The 22,774-nt window shown below is 42.5% G+C and overlaps 2 protein-coding genes across 8 annotated transcripts; one reads left to right on the forward strand and one right to left on the reverse strand.

Moving 5' to 3' along the window:
• LOC137146592 (tricarboxylate transport protein, mitochondrial-like) lies at positions 1-11,371 on the reverse strand. 2 transcript variants are annotated; one of them, XM_067537985.1, is made up of 9 exons: positions 11,220-11,371; positions 8,763-8,870; positions 8,555-8,654; positions 6,942-7,080; positions 6,492-6,576; positions 6,149-6,253; positions 5,785-5,900; positions 4,586-4,659; positions 1-3,883 (listed from the first exon to the last, which is right to left on the reverse strand). In XM_067537985.1, the coding sequence occupies exons 1-9, from the start codon at positions 11,350-11,352 to the stop codon at positions 3,769-3,771; spliced, it is 975 nt and encodes a 324-aa protein (XP_067394086.1). In that variant the 5' UTR covers positions 11,353-11,371; the 3' UTR covers positions 1-3,768. The 2 variants fall into 2 exon arrangements, with proteins under 2 accessions (XP_067394086.1, XP_067394088.1); XM_067537987.1 differs by lacking the exon at positions 11,220-11,371 and adding an exon at positions 10,898-10,953 and having other exon boundaries at positions 8,763-8,825.
• On the forward strand, positions 11,074-22,618 carry TEKT1 (tektin 1). Of its 6 annotated transcripts, none has more exons than XM_067537981.1 (8): positions 11,074-11,103; positions 15,044-15,281; positions 16,157-16,322; positions 17,529-17,657; positions 18,218-18,361; positions 19,295-19,517; positions 20,376-20,572; positions 22,013-22,618. In XM_067537981.1, the coding sequence occupies exons 2-8, from the start codon at positions 15,092-15,094 to the stop codon at positions 22,170-22,172; spliced, it is 1,209 nt and encodes a 402-aa protein (XP_067394082.1). In that variant the 5' UTR covers positions 11,074-11,103; positions 15,044-15,091; the 3' UTR covers positions 22,173-22,618. The 6 variants fall into 6 exon arrangements, with proteins under 6 accessions (XP_067394082.1, XP_067394083.1, XP_067394080.1 ...); XM_067537982.1 differs by lacking the exon at positions 11,074-11,103 and adding an exon at positions 13,610-13,827; XM_067537979.1 differs by lacking the exon at positions 11,074-11,103 and adding an exon at positions 13,854-14,026 and having other exon boundaries at positions 22,013-22,617.
• The last annotated feature ends 156 nt before the right edge of the window (positions 22,619-22,774 follow it).

Here is a 22,774-nt window from a genome sequence, read left to right on the forward strand (position 1 = left end):
CAAGTTATGTTCTCATTTATTTGTGAAAGCAAGCAAGAGCAAAATTTGGTCCATTATCTTCTCACCCAGTGATTAATACTTTTGAAATGTATCAAATTCTCATTTGTTTGCCCTGACAAAAGCCACTTACACAAAAATTTAAAAAGCTCCATAGTTAGATTTTTTAAATTATTTTTGAAAGAGAAAAGATTGAACTTGTAAACAATTATTTAACATTAAAAATAAATGTAGCAAATGAGTTAGAAATGTTAAAGAAACACTGACAAAGGCACAAACATTAGAAAGTGGCTTTCCGTGAAGCAGTGATCAATATGGCACTCCCTAGTCATGGTGCACAGTAATGGATAAGATTAGAGACTTACTAGTAATTCCATGTATTACCAACCAGACCAACTGGCAATTCCATGTATTACTGACCAAACCAATACTAGGTATCTTACAAATAAGACTACCCCTGTATAGTATTTTTACTTGTATTTTTGGTAGCTTTATAAAGATGCTGTCTGTAGGTGAACACAATCATTCTGATTTGGCCACAACTGAAAAGAAAAAGTGTTTTAATGTCTGGTTGAGCAGATTCAAAATTACAAAATAGGTTGCTAATGAGCTATTAGCCTGTATGGCTAAATGAATAAAGCTAAATACACAGGTTCCCAAACCCACATACAACTTAACACAGATGTCGTATTTCTAAAAGTTGGTCTCCTCAACATTTAGACTTCATGATCAGACTTGTTGCTTTCCTGTCACTTCCTCAGCTCTCCTCTCCTGTTTAAACTTAATGACCTAAAATTTAAAGCTTTATTGCTATTTCTGTTTGACAGACCAGAGCCAACTCCCTTCACATAGCCACTGTTATAACCGTTTACTTCACTGTAGTTTGTCACAGACGTTGCTTTCTCCTCAGCTGAGCTCTGAAACTAAATGGCCATTAAAACCATTTTTAGAAATGGGTCATATTTAGGGTCTGTGGCAATAAGGAACTTTACAAAAGGCTTTGAACTGGTAATCTATATCAGAGTTGAAGAGTTAATGCAGCTATAAATGGCAGACCATGTAAGGTTGAAGGTAGAGCTGTAGAACCAGACAGCAGTTGGCCAAGAGGACTCACCTGGTGTCCCTTTCATGGTGCAGTTAAGACAGATGGGTCACTGGGGTTCAAGAAGCTTTGGCAACCACAGAGTGATTTTGATGGGCACAAGTTTGGTCAATGTGGAAACTCCAGAGTCTATGGTGCACAGTGACAACTTTGTTGTTTATCGAGACAGCAAAGTAATGAATTTGACAATAAACAGCTATTCTTTAAGTTATGAAGGTGGAAGCCCTGACTATTCTGGAGGTAACAGTGACTATGGAAAGGAGTCATGTTATGGCAGCAATGAAGTAATGCATACGGCTTTAGAGCTTAGTGTCTTAAAATTCCAGTAATTCAGCAGACATGTTAAGTACAGTATTCCTTGATGACCAGTTACAACAACAAGCAACACCTGTTACAGGTCTTAACCTGGCTCTCAATTCTAGATGAGTTCCTAATATGCTCTTTATATCCCCACCTCTATACCATGTGCTTTTGTGTTCACCAAAATCCAGCATCAAATTATCTCTAATTTGCAGATTACGGAAATGTATATACTGTAAATAGTCAATTCACAGAGAAACATGCATTACTCTGTTGGTCAATGTTTGCTGAGGGCAAGTGAGAGTGGACTGGCATAAGTTTCCTATACTAATATAGGAAGCTTCTACAACTAAGTTTCCAATTTTAATTGATGCACTATGACAATCTCTTGTACTTGGTGACAAATTCAACCAAATGCTAGTGGTGAGAACCACAAGAGTAAGGGATGTTTAGATACTACAAGGATAATAGGAAACAGGATAGTACTTTTGCTTTGACATGATCCTTTGCCTAAATTGCAGTGCCTGAATACTTTAGCTTAGTTCTAGTTTGACATTTTCAGGCTTGCCCAAGTCTAAACTCCACAGCAGGTCTATGCTATAGGATATGGTATGTTAGATTACATTTCATGTACATTGATTTGGTCCTTTCACCTACTTTAAAAAAAAAAAAATGCTGGTCTCTGAGTAAACTGTATGCACCTGGGGCCCAAATTATCTTCTGATTCACTGGAGTAACTCCACTAAAGTAATTCTGAATTTACACTAGCATAAGAGAGAAGTATTCCCCACCACACACCCGATCCCCTGGATGGTCCATTGACAGAGATTAAGTAAAGTGTCTTCAAATACCTTCATGACTAATGTACCACCAAAATAAAGAGATCAACTTGGATCATTTTTGAAGCGCAAGTGTTATAATGTCTGAGGTTTATTTTCTCTTACATTTTCTCTTCTCTGCCATGCTCAGTGTTCCAGTTTGGCAGGCTGATTACTAAAGCATATATTAAGAACCAACATATTTATCCATTCATAAATACAAAAAGACTACAAAATATGTTTTATGGCATTGTCTAACCTTTGAAGATTCAGCTCCTTGAGTTCCTACTTCGGAGAGAACGTCAGAGCAGCTTTTCAGTGATGTCCCTCAAGAAGCTGGAAGCAGTAGCGTTTGAGGGGCTATATGATACCTGGGGCCAGATCTTTGTATTCTGGTAACCTTCCTCTGCCATTGCAATCTTACAGATCTACAGTGTTTCATGCTCTAAGTTTTGGAAACTTTACTCTGCAATTTCAGAATAGGGCTTTCCCTGCAGTCCTTACTCAAGTAAGACTCACTGAATTCAACATGAGCTTTACTTGAGTAAATACAGCAGGACTGGGTCTTTAAATACCAGTAATCTGGTCCCAAGCATTCCTTGCCACTTCTTGGGCCTCAGATCAGTAAGCTGGCTCAGCATTCTCTCCACTGCAGGACCCCAAAAGGCAGTCTCCTCCTGGCCCAGAAATCAAACTCAAAAGAAAGTAAATAAATCAATAAAAACAAACAAACCCCCCCCCCCCAAACAAACAAAAAACCTATTTACACAGTTGCTATCCAGCCTGACAGATGCTATCAGGCAGTATGGGAAGTGTGCTCCCTTGTTCAATATTTCAGTGTACCTGATCTTTCAAAAACAGTGTGGCAGACTCTGTTCTCAGTTACACCAGTGTAAGTAAACAGTAACTCTATTGAAGGCACTCGAGCCTTGTCTACACACACAAGCTGCACATGTTTTAAGAATCCGATTATCTGTTTTGGAATCAGTGCATTTTTAATTAGACTTAAAACTAGCTTATGTGGTTGAGCCTGCATCTGGATAAATTTATCTATATAAGACTGGTTTAAGTTAAGAGAGTGCCAAACATGGTTAACAGTTTAACTAAAATCCATTAAAAACAAAACAAAAACCTGTTAATTTTTTGACACAGCTTTGTGTTTAGATGGGGCCTCTTTGGAATTTAATGGCCAACAAAATTAACCCAGAGAAAACTTATGTAAACAGCAGTATCTAGCCCAGTGTTTTTACTTCAGTTGGTTTTCTGCATACAGAGAATCACCAATTCAGCTATGTTAGGAGTCAGCATGTATTGTTAGTAAGATTGCACTACTAGCCTTTTCTCTATAACATGCAACTTATACGCTTTGAAGTTCTGTCATTTTTGGATTACAGTTTTGTCACTTTATAAGAATGAGGCTGGAGTGACAGTTTTTGCGTTTCAAACATTTTTGACAATAAACATATGCGGTAATATCAATTTAGATCTGCACTCATTGGACTTGGCTAGCCAGCTACCCAAACAGTCCTCGCCAGTCTTACACAAGAAGCATCAAACAGTTTTCCAGACTTTGTTGAGAACTTTGACCACTTCTTCATAAATAACAAACACAATTGCTACATCCAAACACACTCGGCCAAGACGAGGAACTGTTCCTTTGTAAAATCTGTAGGTAGAAGAATTATAAATACGAAAATGCTTCACAGAAGGAAGAACATATTTTTAGCTTTTGGAATAAACATAGTTAGATGAGTTGAACAATGAAGTTTCATATTTAGCTATAAATATACTTCATAAAGTCAATTTCAATGGCAAATTGAACTTCTACAGCTTTGCAAATTTCTACAGCTTTGCAAACACTTTCTATTAAGTAATCTTAAAACAAGTTGCCTACAGTAATTCATCAGCCATAAAATTATATCAGATTAATAACCTAGAGATGAAAAAACCTATTAGATCAGTCCCATCCACCTGCAAATGGACATCAGTTCTTATAAAATATCAACAGCATAAACTGTTCCTGAAGCATGCATAGAGAGAAGTGAAAGTTATCCAATATGCTTCCACCTTCTTTTCCTCTGTGACCACTCTGCATGTGATGGACATATGGTCATTTGGGGTACGAGAGGGTAAGGAACAGTAATTGTAGATGGCATATGCTAGTTCTAGACTGCACTAAGAGTGAACCACTAAAGAGAAGATACCAAAACAACAGCAATAAGATAATATCAATAAATGCCATTCTAGCAAAGAAGTGTATGCTGGGCAAAAAGCATTACCCATCAAAATATGAAAAACAATCATTTTATTGAAATATTGAATCTATAATATCCCACACATATATAGGCAATAGTTGAATACCACTTACGCTAATGGGCCCTCCTTTTTGAGGATCTGGTAGGCACAATTTAGTGTATTTTTATACTTATGGGCTTCCAGGCCCTGAAAGGGAAAACATGAATGAAGTGAGTTGAGTGATTAGAGATCTTTGCTTTTAGTGAATTCCAGTATGAAATATAATAAAGAATTGACTTTTTGGAAAGATGTCATCTCTCTGCCTCTCAATCAGAAACCCAAGACCATCACAATAGCATCTGCTAAAATGATATGAACAGTAGGAAAATGTGGGAGGACCAGAGAGAAAACTGCAGGATTTCCATAAAATCTTGTCTGCCAATTTGGATCCGTTTCTCTTTGAAGAAAATCCCAGCCACTAATTTTGAAGTTTTTATGCCTGTGACAGGGTGCTGGCTGAGCCCTGGGGGTTAAGCCAGCCTGCTGCCACCAGAATCCTAATTAAGAAGGGAGTGGAGTCAGCTCTGAGAGCCTGCAGGGTCCCTGCTAGTGAGAAGCAGCTGGTAGGCTCACTCAGCCAGACCCTATAAAGGCCCATGGGAGTGTAGTGGCAGCTGCAAGGGAAGCGTTGAGTGCTCAGCCTGGAAGGGCGAAGCCACAGGTGGAGGTGAGCTACCCTGATTAGGGGCTGCGGCTGCATGGTCCTAACCTGGGATTGTATCTGTATGTAGTTGGTGGTGGGGAAGCCTGTAAATAAAGAGCACTGGTGGAAGCACGAAGCTGATGACTGTGCGTGGTTTATGCGCGCAGAGGACTTGACCAGCAGAGGGGCCTGTGCGGACCTGCCACAACCTAGTTTTCATTTTTAAAAGACAAATCCAATGATGCGCCATCATTAATACACCTTTCTTTTACAAATGGAAATTAAGCATGTAAAACTTCAGCAGCAACTGAGCAAGTCCAAGGAGATTTTAAAATGTGGCTGCCTTTAGAGTAATTGTGATGGTGGGTACTTGAGATAGCCATTAGCACAGCACTATGCTAGATCTGAAGTCAAATGTAAGCTTTATGGCCAAGAAAGAGTCTTTTTGCTCTGTTTTTGTTCAACAGCACAATGGGTCCTAGTCCATGACTAGGGCTTCTAAATACTGCAGTAATAATAATCCTCAAGATTCACAGTAACCCAGATAAAGTGAAGGAGTACGAGACCATCATACAGGGTTTTTAGTGCCTTCTTACATGAAACAGAACTCTGCTTTGAGCAATTTTTACCTGCATCCTGGTTTTGATGACATCTAATGGAGTATTGGCAAAGACACTGGCTGCACCTGCAGTAGCACCAAATGCAGCTGTAACAAATGGATTCATCTCTCTGTGAGGATTATCACCTGATCAAGCATGTATAGAGATGAAGAAATTAGACCATAAACACCACTACAAATTTTAATGCTTTTAGAAAGAATTTAGTTCTTAATTTAGAATATATGCTCCTATTCAATTAAGTGGTCAACAAAACAGTAGAAAGTATTGATTAACCTTCTATAGTATTGCTGCGTAATCAAGTTTAAAAACACTATTAATTAAGCTTTATCTATTTCTCATAACACAATTAAATTGCCAGTTTGTCTCATTTTACCTAAATACCAATTTCGAAGGGAAGTCATCACAAAGAAACGGATAGCCTGGTTTGAACCTTGTTTGAGGATGGTAGCTGTCAGCCCCTGATATGTTCCACGTAAACCTGTAACAGATTACATAATTTTCATTTTATATATTCCCATTTTAAAAGTGTGATTAATTAGACAGCCAGAATGAGCCTGCCAGTCTACTGAAAGACTGACTATTCTCACTCAACCATATTCTCACTCAACGTGTTTACCTTATATGATTAGGCTCAAATAGAGCAAAGGATGTTTATGGTTCCCCCATTAAAGTATGCTAAGATAAGAACCACAATAGTTTTTGCTACATGATTATACCTTGTTCCTGAACAATCTCCCGGATACCATGGAAAAACCCTCTGTACTTTGGTTTTAAAGAGGACTGATCATGAATGAACTTCACCTGTAACAATTTAAAACAAAACTTTAGGAACAAAAGTGTGTTATGACTGTTATCCTCTAGTCCATCATTTAACATGAATAGGGGCTATTTAGTTATGTTCTGCAATACTGCCAACTTCACTATTTACCCAAAATACAAAAACAAAACAAACCTCTTCCAGCCTTTAAACAACATTTCATAACTACATTAAGTTTACACAGTAAAGGATAAGGCCCTAGTCTAGTTGACCTAAAACAGATTAAAACAACACAACCTAAAATGTAGTAGGCCATTTTAAAAACACAAGGAAACAGTGATAGATTTGTTTAGCTGAGAGTAAAAAGTTTCCAAAGCATAAGTAGTAGATGATTAAACATTCTGACTACCTTTATAGTTTCCATTGGACAGACAACTAGAACAGCTTCTGCAACACCAGCTCCAAGGCCACAAATGAAACTCCTTTTTTTGTCTAGTTTCCCACTTGAATCCTTTGCATAATTGCTGAGGAACTCAAACATTCCAAACCTGCAGGGAACATAAGAGTTTTGTTTTCTCCACCACAGATTTTTCTCAAATGCAGACAGGAGACATCTTGAATGACAATGTCAGAAGTATCCAGTCCACTGTTCCATCCACTCTTTTGCAAAAAATTAAATGGTTCTCAGCTATGGATATTTAATTAATTGTAATGAGCACTGGTATTCAGTATTCCATTAACTCACCAAGACTAAAAAACCTGTAGTTTGGAAAACTTTTCACTCCTTCAATCCTTTAATCAAAAGTCCTTCTATTATGAAAATAAATCTTTGCCAATCAGAAATGAAATTACTAAATTAAATATGCCATTCCCCTCCCATTCAATGTTAGTACATTTGAAATGAAGACAAGTTGTGGGTTAGATTATGACTTTGTGAAGTGCAATGCACAATTATGCTGCCCGAGGAAAATAACAGGCCATATTTCATGCTTAAAGCCACAATATGGTTCCATGGTTCCTCCTTACTGTGGGAGGGAGTGAGGCAAAAGAGAAGGAATCTGCACCAGCCATATATTCAGCACAGATTACAACCCCCTCTGTACTGGTCTAACATTGAGGAGAGAGAGTCAAGGCTATGCCCACTCCTCACCCCTGCACTACCACTCCTTTCCGACATACATGGGAGGCAAAGCATTGCCCAGGCCCACATTGCTATCTATAATACAGCTAACACATGCAGTGGACTGACAGGGACACCTTACACCACCAAGTAGGAAGCGTGACAATCTTACTGTGTGATTTGATGTGTTTCCCTTGATATTACTGAAGTAATAACTATGACAAACAAATCAAAGGGAGACTGTGTGCTATCATAACAGCCTTATTCCAAATGGTAAAGCTCAGTACAGAACCAGTTAAGAAATGCAAAAAGACAGAAATACAGAATGAAAGAATATCACACAACTGAGAAGTAAACATGGCAGCTTATTCTTATCACCAGCAGCCAATAAGATAATGAAGTTGACATTTTATACTGATCATTATCTAACCCTGGAATGTTTGATCCAGTGCATACCTTGTGTTGTTAAATCCATTTTATCTACTACTTTCTTCAAAACACTATGATCCCAAGCTGGGTCTTCATTAAGAGTGAAAAAGTATGAAATGGACCATTCACACGATTTCCCCCCTTCTAAATGTGTAACAGTCAAACTGAAGGTATGTTGGTTTTTTTCAGATGTTCGCCTGGGGTAACACAAAACATTTTTCAAGACCTATGACAGCTAAGACATGGTCTATATCGAGCACACCACAGTCCTTTAGAAATTGGAAGTGAGGGGCAGGAATGGCAGCATGATAAAGATAAAAAAGCGGAAAGCAAACACCAGTCTCATTTAGCACTTTGAGATCTATGGATGAAAAAGCAAGCTATAAAATTGATAAATACCTATCAATGAAGTCTTTCCACAAAATCTGATGTTTTTACTATATTTATGAATAATAATTTAAAGATCACCTTACCTGACAGCAGATTTTGGAATAGAGCCGTACAACAAAGAACTAAGGCCCCTGTACAGACCCTTGACACCATGATCCTGAACAGTTAGCCTCACACAGTGAACTGCAAAACAATTTCCAAGTCTTGATAAGCAACTTTTACTTTGCAGATAAATCATAGAGCTTTGTCACCTAGTATATTAGAAACTTATGTGAGTCGTTATCCTCTTACCAATGCTTCTATACCGAGGGGGATTTGCTTTTTCATCCAACTGTAACTGTGTTTTTACATATTCTGTGGGAAAGGTGATACAGATTTCAATACCTCCAGCAATGCCACCTGCACAGAACAGAGATAGACATGTTATGCTGTTATTTTATAGAAACAAAAAACAAGCAACACACAAATTGTGCCATATTGCACTGTGCCAGTACAACACTGCATATTAACCTATTAATAGTTTTGGCAACAATGCAATATGCACAGCAAAAACATTTCAAAACCAGAAGACATCAAGAAAAAAAAATCACTGGCTCAGCCAGTAACTATTACAAACCAAGTAGCCAAGACAAAAGTGGAGAGGATGAAAGGATACAGGCACTAAGAAATGCTTCCTAAATTACACACACAGTGCACCAACAATCCCAAAACAAAAAGCAGGGAGGGTTAAGTGCAGTTAGAGAGAAGAGATTCCATTAACCACCAAACAGGCAAAAATATTAACTATGGAAATAACAAGGATAGTAGTGTGACTTTAGCTTAACATCCAGCTCACACATACACACAGACCATTAAACAAACATTTTCAATAAACATCACACCAAACAATAAAGACACTAATACAACTCCAACAGCCACACTTTTGATTTTAGTGGGAATTGGATCAGGCCCATAGGGCCTGATTTTCACATTAGACTTCAAGCCGGAGTTGTGAACACTCAGCATTTGTGAAAACCGGGACCAACATTTTTGACACCCATTTTTGGAAATCTTGTCCCTTTGACTCTTCCTAATATCAGCTGTAAAGTTTTATTGTTTTTTGGACCATGCCTATAAAACTTTAAGAGGTCCCCTTTTCTTCCTTCACCCACAGAAACCTTCTTAAAGTAATATATTTAGGGACAACAATTAAACAAGGAATTTTTCATCTCAGGCTTCTGCTATCTTCACAAATAACCTTTCAGAAGCCCTGCCTTAATGGAATGTGAAATCACGCCTCAGGATCTCCGTACAGCCTCATCCTTCTCCCCTTGAAGTTAAAGGCAGGATTTCAGTTGACTTTAACGTTAGAAGTATCAGGCCACTAGTCCTTATATTGCACACATGCTAACCATGCTTTTCGAGAGAATCAGTCCTGATTTTTAAGCTAACTTACCATTTTTACCCCTGTTCCATCCATCCAGAAACCCCTCCAAGTCATTATATCTCAATGAAGTTCAAGGGTGTGTGTTTCCAGCTTTCAAAACCACCCTATGGTGGATATGACTGAAAAGCAATTTTTTTTACAGATTGATTCTCCATTGCCTTGTACCTACATAATCATTCACCCCAGTGCAAAACAGTTGTAAAAACTCTACAATAGCAGAACAGTACAGTTTTACATGCACTTTGAATATGCATGTGATTAAACATGGTGCACAGCAGTGGAGAACACAGCCCTTACCTAGGTCCCTAAATGGGAGCTTTTGAAAATCTAGAGTCTCTAGTGCCAGGGAGTGATGATTTCTTGTAGAAGGGAGGATGAAAGAAACTCATATGGCTCTACTCACCCCCAAAATCTCTCTGCAGACCACAGCCCCCTCCATTCCACCACGGCCTACCCCTCGGGAGAATGACTGTGTCATTAAAGCAAATGAACACGAAAAGAAGTGGGACTGAGCACCCAGGTCAGCACCACCATCTCTGGGGTGAGGCTAGAGCAGCAAGAGGCAATAGCAATGCCACCTTCCATGGCTGTCCCAATACAGGGCAAATTACAGCTGTCATGATCCTACCAATACCCGCTTCACTCCCAACCATCCCACCCCAGCCCCACTGAGACCAGCCCTTCCCCCCCCACCAACCCCACTGAGACCAGCCCTTCGCCCCCCAGCCCCACTGAGACCAGCCCTCCCCCCCCAACCCCACTGAGACCGTCCCCCCTGTATCAACAGCCCCGAGACCACCCCCTCCTATCCCCAGCCCACTGAGACCAACCCCCCACATCAACAGCCCCACTTAGACCGACCTCCCGCCCCAAACAGGCCCCCCTCGCCCCATTGAGACCGACCAACAGGCCCCCTCGCGCCTCCCACGTGCTCCTCAGACCCGGAGCCCCCTGGTGCCCCACAGGCGAGCCAACAGCGCGCCCTCTCAGACCCACACACCCTGTCACCGCGCCCGGTCCCCCGCTAGCCAGGGCTCGGCAGACCCGCGAGCGCTGCCCCCCCCCACCTCAGCAGACCCGCGAGCGCGAGCAGCACAGACAGGGCAGAGCCCGGGCGCGCGGTCGGAGGGGGCGGGCCCCGCGCGCGCACACACACACACACGGGGACACCCCGCCTGCGCCTCTGGGAGTAGTTAGCACGGGCAGGTCAGTGCGGCGCGACCGGGCGCGCGCTGAGGGCGTTTGAATTCACCCGACCGCGCGCCAGCCCTTCTCATTGCGGGGGGCCCGCCCCCGCCCGTATGGCCAGGGAGGCTCTTTACCAGCCAGGATCGCCTTCCCCGGGTGGGTGAGCTTGGCCCGCCCGCCTCCTTCGGCCGCCACGGCGGTAGCCAGGCTCCGCGGCACCGGTGGCGGAGCGGACATTGAGGCGGCTCTCTCTGCGCCCTCCCGCATAGCACAATTCAGTCGTTCTTCTGCCAGGCCGTTAGTGGGAGTGGGCTCAGGGGGATGGGATGGGAATCGGCCCCCTCGTTTGCATATTCATGAGCTCTTATGAATATTGATGAGTGGCGCGGCTGGGAAGGGCGGGCGCTGGATCAGCCTGGGGGCAGCTGATTGGCTGCGGGGATAGTGCGGCTCTGGGATTGGTTGGCTGTGGGTGAGGCGAGGGCGGGGGGAGATGCTCTAGTCTGCGCATTGTGGGTGCTGCAGGCACAGGTGAGGGATGCTGCGGTCCTTCCAGGCCCAGTGCATTGAGGGGGATGGAGCCTGGGATCTTGGAGGCCTCATCAAGTAACAACCATGCCATGAGAATAACGCCTCATAGAACAAGAAGAAAGGGGTTAATCTGCAGCTTTGGGTTAGATGCTGGGGGGAGAATTCTAACCACAAGAAGAGTGAAGTACTGAAGTAGGCTTCCAGGGGAGGTGGTGGCAGCACCCCGGTCCTTGGAGGTTTTTAAGAACAGGTAGCCCAACACTTGACAGGCATCGCTCAGGTATACCTAACACTGCTGCAGCCTGGGGGCATGAACTAGCTGACCTCTTGAGGTCCAGTGGTGTACTGAGGGGGCCATGCCCCACGGGCACCAGCGTGTGGGGAGGGCACCAGCCAGCCCGTCCTCGGAGCCACCCGGTGCTGACATCCCCGGCGGCTGCACCGACTCGGCCCCTCTGCCTCCCATTGTCCTGGCCCTTCCACCCCTGCACTGGGTGCAACAAGGGAGCTGAGAGGACCCTGGCCGCACAGGGGCCAGGCAGCCCTCCCCCCTGCTGCCGGATGGCCCGGTAGCATCTGCCTCTATCACTCCCATTCCCTGCTGCACCCACCACCCCCACAGCAGGGTGGAGTGGGGGAGAGGGGGAAACGGGCCTGCAGAAACACCCTCCACTCCCTGCAGGGCACTGCCACTGCTGCCCCGGGTGCCAGAGTTCCATGGTACACCACTGTTGAGGTCCCTTCCAGCCTCATACCTCTATGATTTTATTTGAGGTTATTAAACACCTTATTTTATTTTAATTTTTTAAAATTATGTTATTAAAATCAGAAAAAATTGAAAGATCACATTTCTTTTTCCATTTATGCTGTTCAGTTGCTTATATTTGTTTAGTATTACATTTCACTCACACAGAAACTTGATTGCTCAGTTTCTCTTTCTGGTTTTCGTGGACTAGCATGAAATGTTTGGGTTCACAATAGCCTGGGAATGTTAACATTGTTTGAATTATTAAATTAAGAATAAAATTATTCTGATTGTTTTTAACTTTAAAAACTTGTGTTAATTGTAATCTAAATTAGGGGCTAAACTTATTTGACAGTGTTTCTTTAAGGGTTCACTGAGATGCTTTAAAAATAAACAGGCAGTTATAGGTACATAAATCAGTAAACAAGATATGTGTAGGCTTGATATTTACAAATAAATATGTTTTACAAACAAAATATTTTCAAACTATTTCCTCTTGGAGTTCAAAGCCTTATGTTTTCCCTGCTTCATCTGATGTCACTAACACAGTGTAAGGATGAAGGCTGCAAAAGAAATACAGAACCCTTACTTTAGATAAAGAGATTCACCAGTGTTTGTTGGCTTTATGTAACAAGTAGGTGTCCAATCCTGCAAAGTGCTAAGTGCCCTTAACTCTGAAGGTCAGGATCAGGCCCTAGATTGTCAGAGCAAAAGTTCCAGAACCAAAAAGAAAGATAAGGGGATCCCACTGGGTCATACCAAAACATTTTGGGGTGGACTTTACAATTTGGGATGACTAAAAAACATGGATTTAGGTCTGTGTGCACAGTCCAGCTGTCAGGGTGAACTGGAATATTTCCCCAGTTTTTGACACTTTTAGCTCCATCTTTCTTTTTTCAAGCTCCACAACTCTTTCCTATCCTTTTTTCTCCCTTTGTTCCATACCAGATCCTGCTCCACTCAGGTAACCTATAGCTATTTGGTATTTATAGATCATCAATTGCCATAGTATTTAGGCTAATCCCTGTTTCAGTTCAGCTCCATCTTTTCTTGTCTCTGCCTCCTGATCTCCTTTTGTCCCCTGAGAGGAAAAAAGATATAACTGCCTCTTTAAAAACAAAATAGTGTTCATAAAATATTGTTGAAAGTATTTAATTGGTAACACTTTAGACAATCATTTAAAACTCTTGTCACTAGTCTTCAGTACGAAGCTGATGATAATTCATTTAGTTAGTTAGCTAGATTTAAAATAATAAAGCCTCTTATCCAAGGCTGTTGGCACCCTAACATAATTATTTGTACAATAATAATACAAGTGCATTAAATCGCTGCATGATAGATGCTTATGTACTGGAAGGGAAAGCAATATCCCGTGTGTATACTGTGATTCTCCAACTATGTGCCTCTTCTTCTAGAACCCCGCCTCTGTCGCCATGGTGAAGTGTTGCCTTGTTCCCATAGCAACGGTTTGTGTATATTCCAGGCTGTTTCTGAGTCTGCTCCTGGAATATTCAGTCTTAGAGAAGAAACATGCTTCACTGCTGCAGCAATTGAGGCTGAAGTCACAATCTGGAGTGAATCTTCCGGTTAAGGGAAACCGAGATCTTATAACTTGGCCAGCTTTTGCCATAAGCAACAGTCAGGCCAGTAGCCAGACCAGCAAAAGTATGTGTGTGGTGGATTGGTGTGGGTGGGTTTGGTGGCAGAGACTGATTTATGTCTATTTATGTCGGTGTTTATTGTTGGGGCGGGATTGGGGGATGGATTTGAAGGGAGGGACAGATGTGTTGTGTGTGTTTGGGGGAGAGATTGTTGAGGAAACACTAAGATGGAAGCACAAAGTCATATTTTCAGCACCAGGATGTATTATAATATGTTTATATATTGTGCCAACTTCATATATTATATCATGACCTCTTGGGATCACCATTTCCATAAGGAACAAAAATTACCTTAGTTGGTCGTAGTTTTTGTTTTCTTTTCTTCCGTCCTTCATTCCACTTTTTCCTTCCCTTGCATCTCTTGGAGTATTTCTCCTCCATCTTTTTCAGGTCTGATTTCACATAGTCCAATGTTTCCATTTAATTCTTTTTACAATGTTCACTTCATCTCACCTCTACCTAGGGTGACCAGATAGCAAGTGTGAAAAATCGGGATGGGGGTGGGGGTTAATAGGCACCTATATAAGAAAAAGCCCCAAATATCGGGACTGTCCCTATAAAATTGGGACATCTGGTCGCCCTACTTCTCCCCGTTCCTACATCTCTTCTTTCTCTTCAATAGACTTTTCCTGAGTTTTCCTTACTCTCCTTTTTTATTTTCCCTATTTGTCCTTTGAGTAATTTCTCTCTCCTCATTCTCTTTTCCCCAGATTCCCTTCTTTCTTTCTTTCTTTCTTTTTCTTTTCAGTTTCCCTTCCTACTCCTCCCTGCCCCACAAGCCCCATCTCTCCCTTTATTCCATCCTCACACTCCTGAGCCAGGATTTTGCTTTGTGTGATTTGTCTGCCAGTGCCTTACTTCTCCCTCATCATCCTGCAAGCTGACCCGAAGGCTGGTCTTCATTTACTTCATTCAGGGGCTACTACTTACTCAATTTCCACTCTGTTTTCTCTGACCTGAAGACAGATTGTTCTGTTTTCTTTGCTCCCGATGACCTGATACAATATTATCCCGTTTTCAGGTTCTCAATCCTAAGAGCTAAACTGCTGCTTTACGGTTCAGAAAGACAATGGCCAAACTGTTGCAAGCTCCGCCCAAGTTCCTTCCCCCAGAGTGGCATATTGCAAACAAGACACAGTATGCCAGTGCGGAGACTCAGAGATCCAGGTCAGAGCGACTTGTAGCTGAGAGCCAGAGGCTGGTGGATGAAATCGAAAAAACAACTCAGAAAACCCAAAGCGACGTTAACAAGAAAATCGGTGATCACGTGTGCTTTGTTGTGTATTAGAATGATTAAGGGAAACTCACAAAAACAGGAGATACCAAATAGTACTGAGTTTTAATGGCTTATTTCTCCATCCCTTAGAAAAATGGGGATGCATTTCCAAATCCTTTTGAAAATACATTGTGATGGATTTTATAACCAAACAGCTTCAGGCATCTGTTAGATATAGGGAAATAAATTCAGTTCTGGTGTAATACTTGCTAACTAATTATTGTTAAGGCAAGAGCCTGGACTGAGTAAAGAAAAATAAAACAAAAAAAACCACTTGGCTCAGATTGTGTACACAAGTTACACTGTCCCAACCTGGGAAAGGTGTAGCTCCACCATGTTCCATGGGGAGTTCAGAGAGAGATTGTGTATCAGGGTGCCAGGTGTAAGGTGGATGCAGTTGTGATTTGCCCTTGAGAATCCCTGCAAGGACCGGTTGTAATGTAGCCCTTTGAAAGCATTATTATTTTTATTACATAATATCTTGAGACATCCAATGAAGTCAATGCTTCATTGTACGCTATACATATAGTAAGAGGCTGCCCCTACCCCAAAGAGTTTACAGTTTAATGACATAAGACAAAGAAAGTATCATTATCATTGACAGATAAAGAGCTTCAGCACAGAAAACCCAAGTGACTTGCCCAAGGTCACACAGAAAGTCTGTGACAGAGGAAGGAGTTGAACCCACATCTCCAGGCTCATAGTCCAGTGCTTTAGCAAGACCATCTTTGTACATCGGAATACAGAGCTATGTGCCCAGCACTTTTTGTGGCTTGAATCCTTTTCTACCCATGAGGCTCTGTAATAAAAGCGGGGCTTTTATTTATAATTAATTGGCAATCTCTCTTCATTCCACAGAACAGAGACTCGATGAAATAAAATTCTGGAAGCAAGAATTAGATGACAAACTAGAACAGATTGTTAATGAGACAGAGGTGCTGTTGACTTTTAAGACAAGGCTAGAGAAAGCATTGGAGAGCTGTAAAGAGCCATTATTCATTGCTCAAGAGTGTCTCTTGAACAGGTAAGAGTTATAGCAAAACAATAATAATAATAATGAAGGGGGTAAGGAAATTAATTATTGAGCTGTTAAAAAAAACTAAAAAACAGTGACAGTGTTACAGATAAATGATGTGCCTGGGTCTGGGATGTATGACATGTAAGGCCCAATCCTGTGAAGGGCTGAGCACCTGCAACTCCTGCTAAAGATGGGGATTCTCAATGGGGTCTATGGGAAGTAGGTGCACAGCTCTCGTTGACATATAATGGAAGTGGGGACTTTGTTCTCTTAGGCCTCTTTGGAAATCACAGCCAAAATCAACAGGAGCTGCAAGTGCTTAGCACTTTGCAGATTTAGGCTCTTCAGAAGAGAGACAGACACACAGAGAGAAGAAAGTTCTTTGTACCCTGTGCTCCCATAGGGGAGATCTGGCCTCGATCTCCTGTATGGCTCCAGGCCAGGAGCGCCTTAGAGTGCTATGGACACAGTGCTCTCAGGCCTTCGTTGGGAAAATAAAGGAAATTCAAGAGCATCCTGTTGGCCTGGCTGGAGAGCAGAGCTGTTAGGTGTCAAGGGCACTGCAGTCTTCCTCCTCCAGAAGGGTGGTGATGCTGAAACAGGCCATCGAGTATCAGGGTGAAAAGTGGATGAAACTTGAGGAATTCTAGGACTATGATAGCAGGCATGGAGGACTCCCTTCACAGGTAAGCTCCTGATGGATTCTCAACAATGCTGAGCACCCGCTTCTCCCATCAGCTTCAGTGGGAATTAAGGCTACTCAGCACCTTTCAGGATGAAGCCCTAAATAAAAAAGCTCGTAAGAAACATGATCAATATATGAAAGCAAAGTGAACAAGACACAGAGCCCAGTCCTGCCACCCTTATTGTGCTTCACTGGGACTAAGCGCGTGAAGAAAGGCTCCATTTGTCTTGTGTTCTGAGCAGAAGCCCTTGCTTAATTCACCTTAAAACCTTTGTAAAATAGGCCAGGAAAGAGAAAAGGAACATTAATCCTAACTCTGCAAACGAAGGGCCTGATTCCTTTCTTGGTTGCCTTCCATGGAGTCACTCCTGATTTACACTAGTGTAAACCAGAAGGGAATCAGGTCCTAGGAGTAGAAAGGTAGCTATTTCCAATCAGTTATAACAAGAACATGGGCTTTCGATCTCCAGGGTTGCGATACTCAGATGGTCAACCCAGAGTGATGGCTCTCTCCTCTTTCTCTTTAGGCAGAGGCGAGTGGGGATTGACTTGGTCCATGACGAAGTGGAACGGGAACTGATAAAGGAAGTTGAAGTCCTCCAAGGGGTTATGGCTTTGCTTGAGCGCACACTGGAACAAATCAATGAGCAAATTAGGTATCCAGGGGTCAATAGAGGAACAAACCACTGAATAACTCAGGTTGGGGACTGCTAGAGAGGTTGTAGGATGCCTAGTATCAAATCCTAAGAGGTGCTAAGCAGCTGGTGAAATCAGAAGGGAGTTGTAGGAGTTAGTACTTCTCAGGGCCCAGGTCATGCCATTCGATTTTTAGCAGCACTGATTTCAGTGGAGAGTTCTGTTTAGACACCGATGGAACAATATGGCTCAGCATCTGTTGACTCCCAGGGCCCCAGTTCTGGTCCCACACCACTGAAGCCAGTGGGAGTTTTACCACAGACTTCAGTGGCAGCAGCAGCAGCATGCCCTACATTTTCATGACTTGCAACATATAGCATTGCAGATTTTGATAATAACATTCATATTTTCTTATTTATGTGATCCTGTCATCAGTCTGCGTGGACATCAATGGGATTTTTGAGTGCCAACGGATAGCAGAATTTGGCCCTTTAATCGTGGTTTATCTCCATTAAAGAGAGAAGGGGATAATTGTTTTGTTAGGTTTCAGATTAACAGAGTCTAATTGTTTTCACCCGAGGCTAAACCGTTCAGCTAAATACAACCTGGAGATGGATCTGAAAGACAAATTCAGCGCCTTGACAATTGATAACTATTGCTCCAGCTTGACAAACAATACACCTGATATAAGATATGCCAGAAATGTAGTGACGGTTGAAGGAAAGTAAGTGGTTATTTCCCTACCTAAACATCTGATAGTTATAGAGACAGATGATATAAACTGTCCCTGTAATACAAGGACTAACATACCCACTCCAGTTTATAATAAGGCTATCTATCTATCTTAGGGATTTATGCTGCTGCCTATCACCATAGCATCTGAGTGCCTTTCATGTAAAACCAATAGTAATAACGAAGTTCCTAATGGACTGCAGTTCTGTTGAATGGTTCTGGTCCTAATTGTTTATGAGAGCAAAACTCCATGTCACTGAAAACCCACAATGGATTTACTAATCTAACTTCCAGTTGCACATCTTAATGGCTGCACAGTGTGGTCCAGTAGATTGGCCATTGGAATAGGACTCGAGATCTAGGTTCAATTTCTCGCTGCATCATTAATCTGCTATATGACCTTGGCAAATTGCTTCCTCTGTTTCCCCACCCAACTTTTGTCTATTTAGCTCTTAAGCTAAAGTCTTTTACTATGTGTTTGTACAATGCCTAGCACAATGGAGCCTGATGTTGGTTGTGGCCAATAATTATAATGATGCTTATTAATAATAATAATTAATAATTAATAATACATTAATAATTAATAATACTTAATAAATTAATTATTAATAATAATAATAATACATAATGCAACTTAATAATAATAAACTTAATAATAAGCCATAATAATACTTGAGTTCCAGAAGGGTAGCCGTGTTAGTCTATTTTTAGCAAAACAGTGAAAGTTCTGTGGCACCTTAAAAACTAACAAATTTATTTGGGCATAAGCTTTCGTGGGCAGAAACCCACTTCGTCAGATGCATGCCTAATAATACTGCTTCTTTCATGTTAATAGAGATCTACTGTCGTTAATGCACATTTATGAATACACAAAGAGGGCTGAAGATGCATAAAGGGACCTTTTTTTAATTGTATTTCATTATAGTTCTGTGAGCCCTGAAGACTGGGTAGATTTCTCGAACGTAAATGTCGAAAAGGCTGACAAGCAGAGGAACAACTCCTTGGCGCTCAGGGCCTTGATTGACAGAATCTTATCCCAGACGGCAAGTGACATGCGCAAGCAGTGCGAGATGGTGAATGTTGCTTTTAAGAACAGGGTGAAGGAGACAAAAGATGCAAAGAACAAACTGGAAATCCACCTCGCTAAGGTAAACACTAGAGGACAGGCAGCAGACATTGTGGAGAAAATAGGACGGGGCATCAGCCAGTTCCGTTGATCCAACGCCTTGCGCTATTATGCCGTAAGAATTTTAACTTTGTAGTTCTAAGCTGGACAAAGCCTGGTGCTTTTTCTGTTTTTATTGTTAAAGTGCCCTTAGCTTTTCCACGCCCAGTTGTACAACTCCTCATGCCTGCATTTGCTACAAGGCACATGAAAGCTTGGAGGCTCTTGATGAGAACATACTGCTACATATTAGATAGTAGTTCTTCAGTGGCAGCTATGGTTTAGTGGCAGTGCCTGGACATGGGAGTTGGGTGACCTGGGATGTGTTCCCAGCTCTACCACTCGCTTGCTATGTGACCTTGGACAAGCCATTTAGGCCCAAATTTTCAAAAGTGTCTTCTAATTATGGATTCTCCAGTGTTTGGGTGCCAAACCTAAGACTCCTGGAGTGAAATCCTGCCCCACTGAAATCAACAGGAGTTTTGTGATCAACTTCAATGGTCTCAGGATTTCACCCCTGTTTTGGAGCAAGTGGATTTCAGCTTGACTTGTGAGTGCTTAATACCTCTGACAATCAGGCCCTAAGTATCTCAAAACATTGGACATCCAAAAATTGAGCGTCAGAGACCCCTTTTGAAAATGACGGCCTTAATCCCTCCCTCCTCACTGGGCTGCAGTTATCCCGTCAGTAAAATGTGGAAAATAATCCTTGCTCACCTTTGTACTTTGAGATCCATGAATGAAGTAATGCCTTAGACTTGCAAAATATTATTGATTATTAAAGAGGACATCAAGTTTTCAAGTGGCAATGTGCAGCACTTCTCTTCATTGATTTACTAAGGTGATGGATGAGATTACATCCCAGGAAAAGAACATTGCGGTCTTAAAGAAAGCTATAGTTGATAAAGAAGGACCTGCCAAGGTAGCTCAGACACGCTTGGAGACGAGGACCCATCGTCCCAACGTGGAGCTGTGTCGCGATATGGTGCAATACAGGCTGATCAGCGAGGTTCAGGAGATCACAAACAATATTCAGAGGTAAGTGAAATGGTGAAACAGCAAGAAATCAGTGGTGTGTGTCACTGGGCAAATGTCACCAACCAAAGAAGTAATAAATACACACGCACAGACATACACGTCCACACACAGATACCACACACATTCTCAATATTCTATATATCTATTTTTCTAGATATGATCGCAGAGTAACATAACCCTTTTTAAGGGTATGTCTGCATAGCAAAAATGATGCATGGCCTAGTCTACATGAGCTGATTTGAATCCAGCTAGTGAGGGTAACAACAGCAGTGAAGACAGCGCTGCATGGGTCGAACAAGTCCATCCCAGACCCTGGCTATGTATTCAGCTCACAAGCCTGCTCTGAATTTTGTGCTGTGCTCTCTTCATTACGTTAGCTGGATTCAGACTGGCTTGGATGGGCTAGCCTGTGCACAGCTTAGCTGTGTAGACATCCCTTAGCGTCATGTTGTTTTCCCTGTGAGAGTTATGGCTATTACTGTGGTTTTTCCATTTGTTAAATCTTGAAATGATTAGTTCAGTTCAAAAGGAAGATGTGATGGGAATGCCTGAAGCATCCCAGCCCCGGCTTCAATGTTACTGTCAAGAAAAAAAATTATGTTTTACATTGTTTTGTTGTCCTTTAATTATACCATTTCCCATCTGCTTTTGCTTGAAAATGACTATCGGAGTGTGAATGGGATTAGTCAGTGCTGTGGTTTAACAATCTTCTTGGAATAATTTTAATTGGGAGAGTAGATGCTGCAAAATCATCAGCCCCCAGCGTGTTCACAATCAAACGGCACGGTTTACAAGGGCAGGGAGAGTGCGCCTCTTGGATCATATGTGGCAGAGACCCTTAGCCAACGGGCTTTTCCCCTCCCACAAGGAAGTGGGGCTCAGCCACTTCTGTAGCATTGTCTCCCAGACTCTGTGGCATGTTCTTTGCTGGTCTGAACATCCATCTGGGGGAAGGAGCTGGCAGGCCAGGGGCAGGGTTGTTACGGGGGTTGGGGAATTAACAGCATCCCCCTCTACCCAGCAGAGTTTATAAGGAGAAGGTAATGGAGCTGGGAATCATATTATCTTGCCATTTGAGACCCCTTTTTAAGAGGGCGAGGAGAGGGGCTCCAGGGCATCCATGGCCAGGTGGAGTCCCTAATAGAGTGGCTCCAACAGAGCTGGATTGCTGGAGAGCAAAAGTGGACAGAGAGGGCCAAATACCTGGAGGCACAGGGTCTCCATGCAGGAGGCCACAGAACCTGTAGGGTGTGGGGGCATCTGTTGTGCAGGGATTGGCCACCCCCCAGTGGAACAATATGTGGAGACACCATCAGGGGGTTTTCACAGAGATTTACTCTCCCCACATCCCGTGGGTTTCACGCGAGGAGGAAGTGATGCCTCCCAATAGCAAGAAGTTGCACGTAGTCAGAACTAACGTCTCTCTGTGTTCCCCCCCAGACTAAAGGACACGTTGGCACAAGCTGAGGTGGAGCTGAAAGGTCTGAGCCGTCGACAGCTTTCGCTGGAGGAGGAGATCCAGGTCAAGGAGAACACACTGTACATTGATGAAGTGCTGTGCATGCAGATGAGGGAGTCCATTTCCATTAACAACTTCTGAAACCCTGGTGTCGGAGACAGCATTCCCCCACACTGGGCCAGATTCTGCTCGGAGATACACCAGGGCAACTCCACTGAACATTAACCTAGTGACTCTGTGTTTACATTAGTGTGACTCAGAGCAGAACCTGGCCCGGGTATGTGAATTAATTAAGAAAGACCTAAATGCCTCCTCCCCAGCTGCCTGTGTCCCAGAAGGTCTATTGTAAGCTTTCCAGTAGAAGTAAAGTTATGGAACAACAAGAAAAGTTCCTTCATTCCAGTCACTTAGCGTATCTTGGATGCTGTCAGTGTCACTGTTTTTCATTGACTGATTTTTTGAACTGCATAAGCTAGTACAGATATTCCTGCACAAAGTCACTAGTTCTGCTAGAGAGACAGGAAGTCAGCCACAATGCCAGCTGGGGCCAGCTGTGGTGATGTGGCCTGTCCACTAAAAGCTGGATGGAGAATGTACTTCAACCAAAGGTAAGAAGCAGTGTTGCCTAGTGGATAGAGCACTGCACTAGGATTCAGGAGACCTCACTTCTGTTCCTGGCTCTGTTGGTTTGCTGGTTGACCTTGGTTTAGTCACGTCCCTGCTCTGTGCCTCAGTTTCCCCAT

The sequence above is a fragment of the Emydura macquarii genome, unplaced genomic scaffold (genome assembly GCF_026122565.2).
Source record: "Emydura macquarii macquarii isolate MOO-44397 ecotype Brisbane River unplaced genomic scaffold, CSIRO-AGI_Emac_v2 contig_450, whole genome shotgun sequence".
Lineage (NCBI taxonomy): Eukaryota > Metazoa > Chordata > Testudines > Chelidae > Emydura > Emydura macquarii.

What these genes read in the sequence shown, in the direction of transcription:
- LOC137146592 (XM_067537985.1), bottom strand. Translation starts at nt 11,352, where the DNA reads ATGCGGGAGGGCGCAGAGAGAGCCGCCTCAATGTCCGCTCCGCCACCG. An exon ending in GGAGATTGTTCAGGAACAAG is followed by an intron (nt 6,254 to 6,491) that starts GTATAATCATGT and finishes AATCTGTTACAG; the next exon opens with GTTTACGTGGAACATATCAG. An exon ending in AAAAAGGAGGGCCCATTAGC is followed by an intron (nt 3,884 to 4,585) that starts GTAAGTGGTATT and finishes TTCTACCTACAG; the next exon opens with ATTTTACAAAGGAACAGTTC.
- TEKT1 (XM_067537981.1), top strand. Translation starts at nt 15,092, where the DNA reads ATGGCCAAACTGTTGCAAGCTCCGCCCAAGTTCCTTCCCCCAGAGTGG. An exon ending in CGACGTTAACAAGAAAATCG is followed by an intron (nt 15,282 to 16,156) that starts GTGATCACGTGT and finishes TTCATTCCACAG; the next exon opens with AACAGAGACTCGATGAAATA. An exon ending in GTAGTGACGGTTGAAGGAAA is followed by an intron (nt 18,362 to 19,294) that starts GTAAGTGGTTAT and finishes ATTTCATTATAG; the next exon opens with TTCTGTGAGCCCTGAAGACT.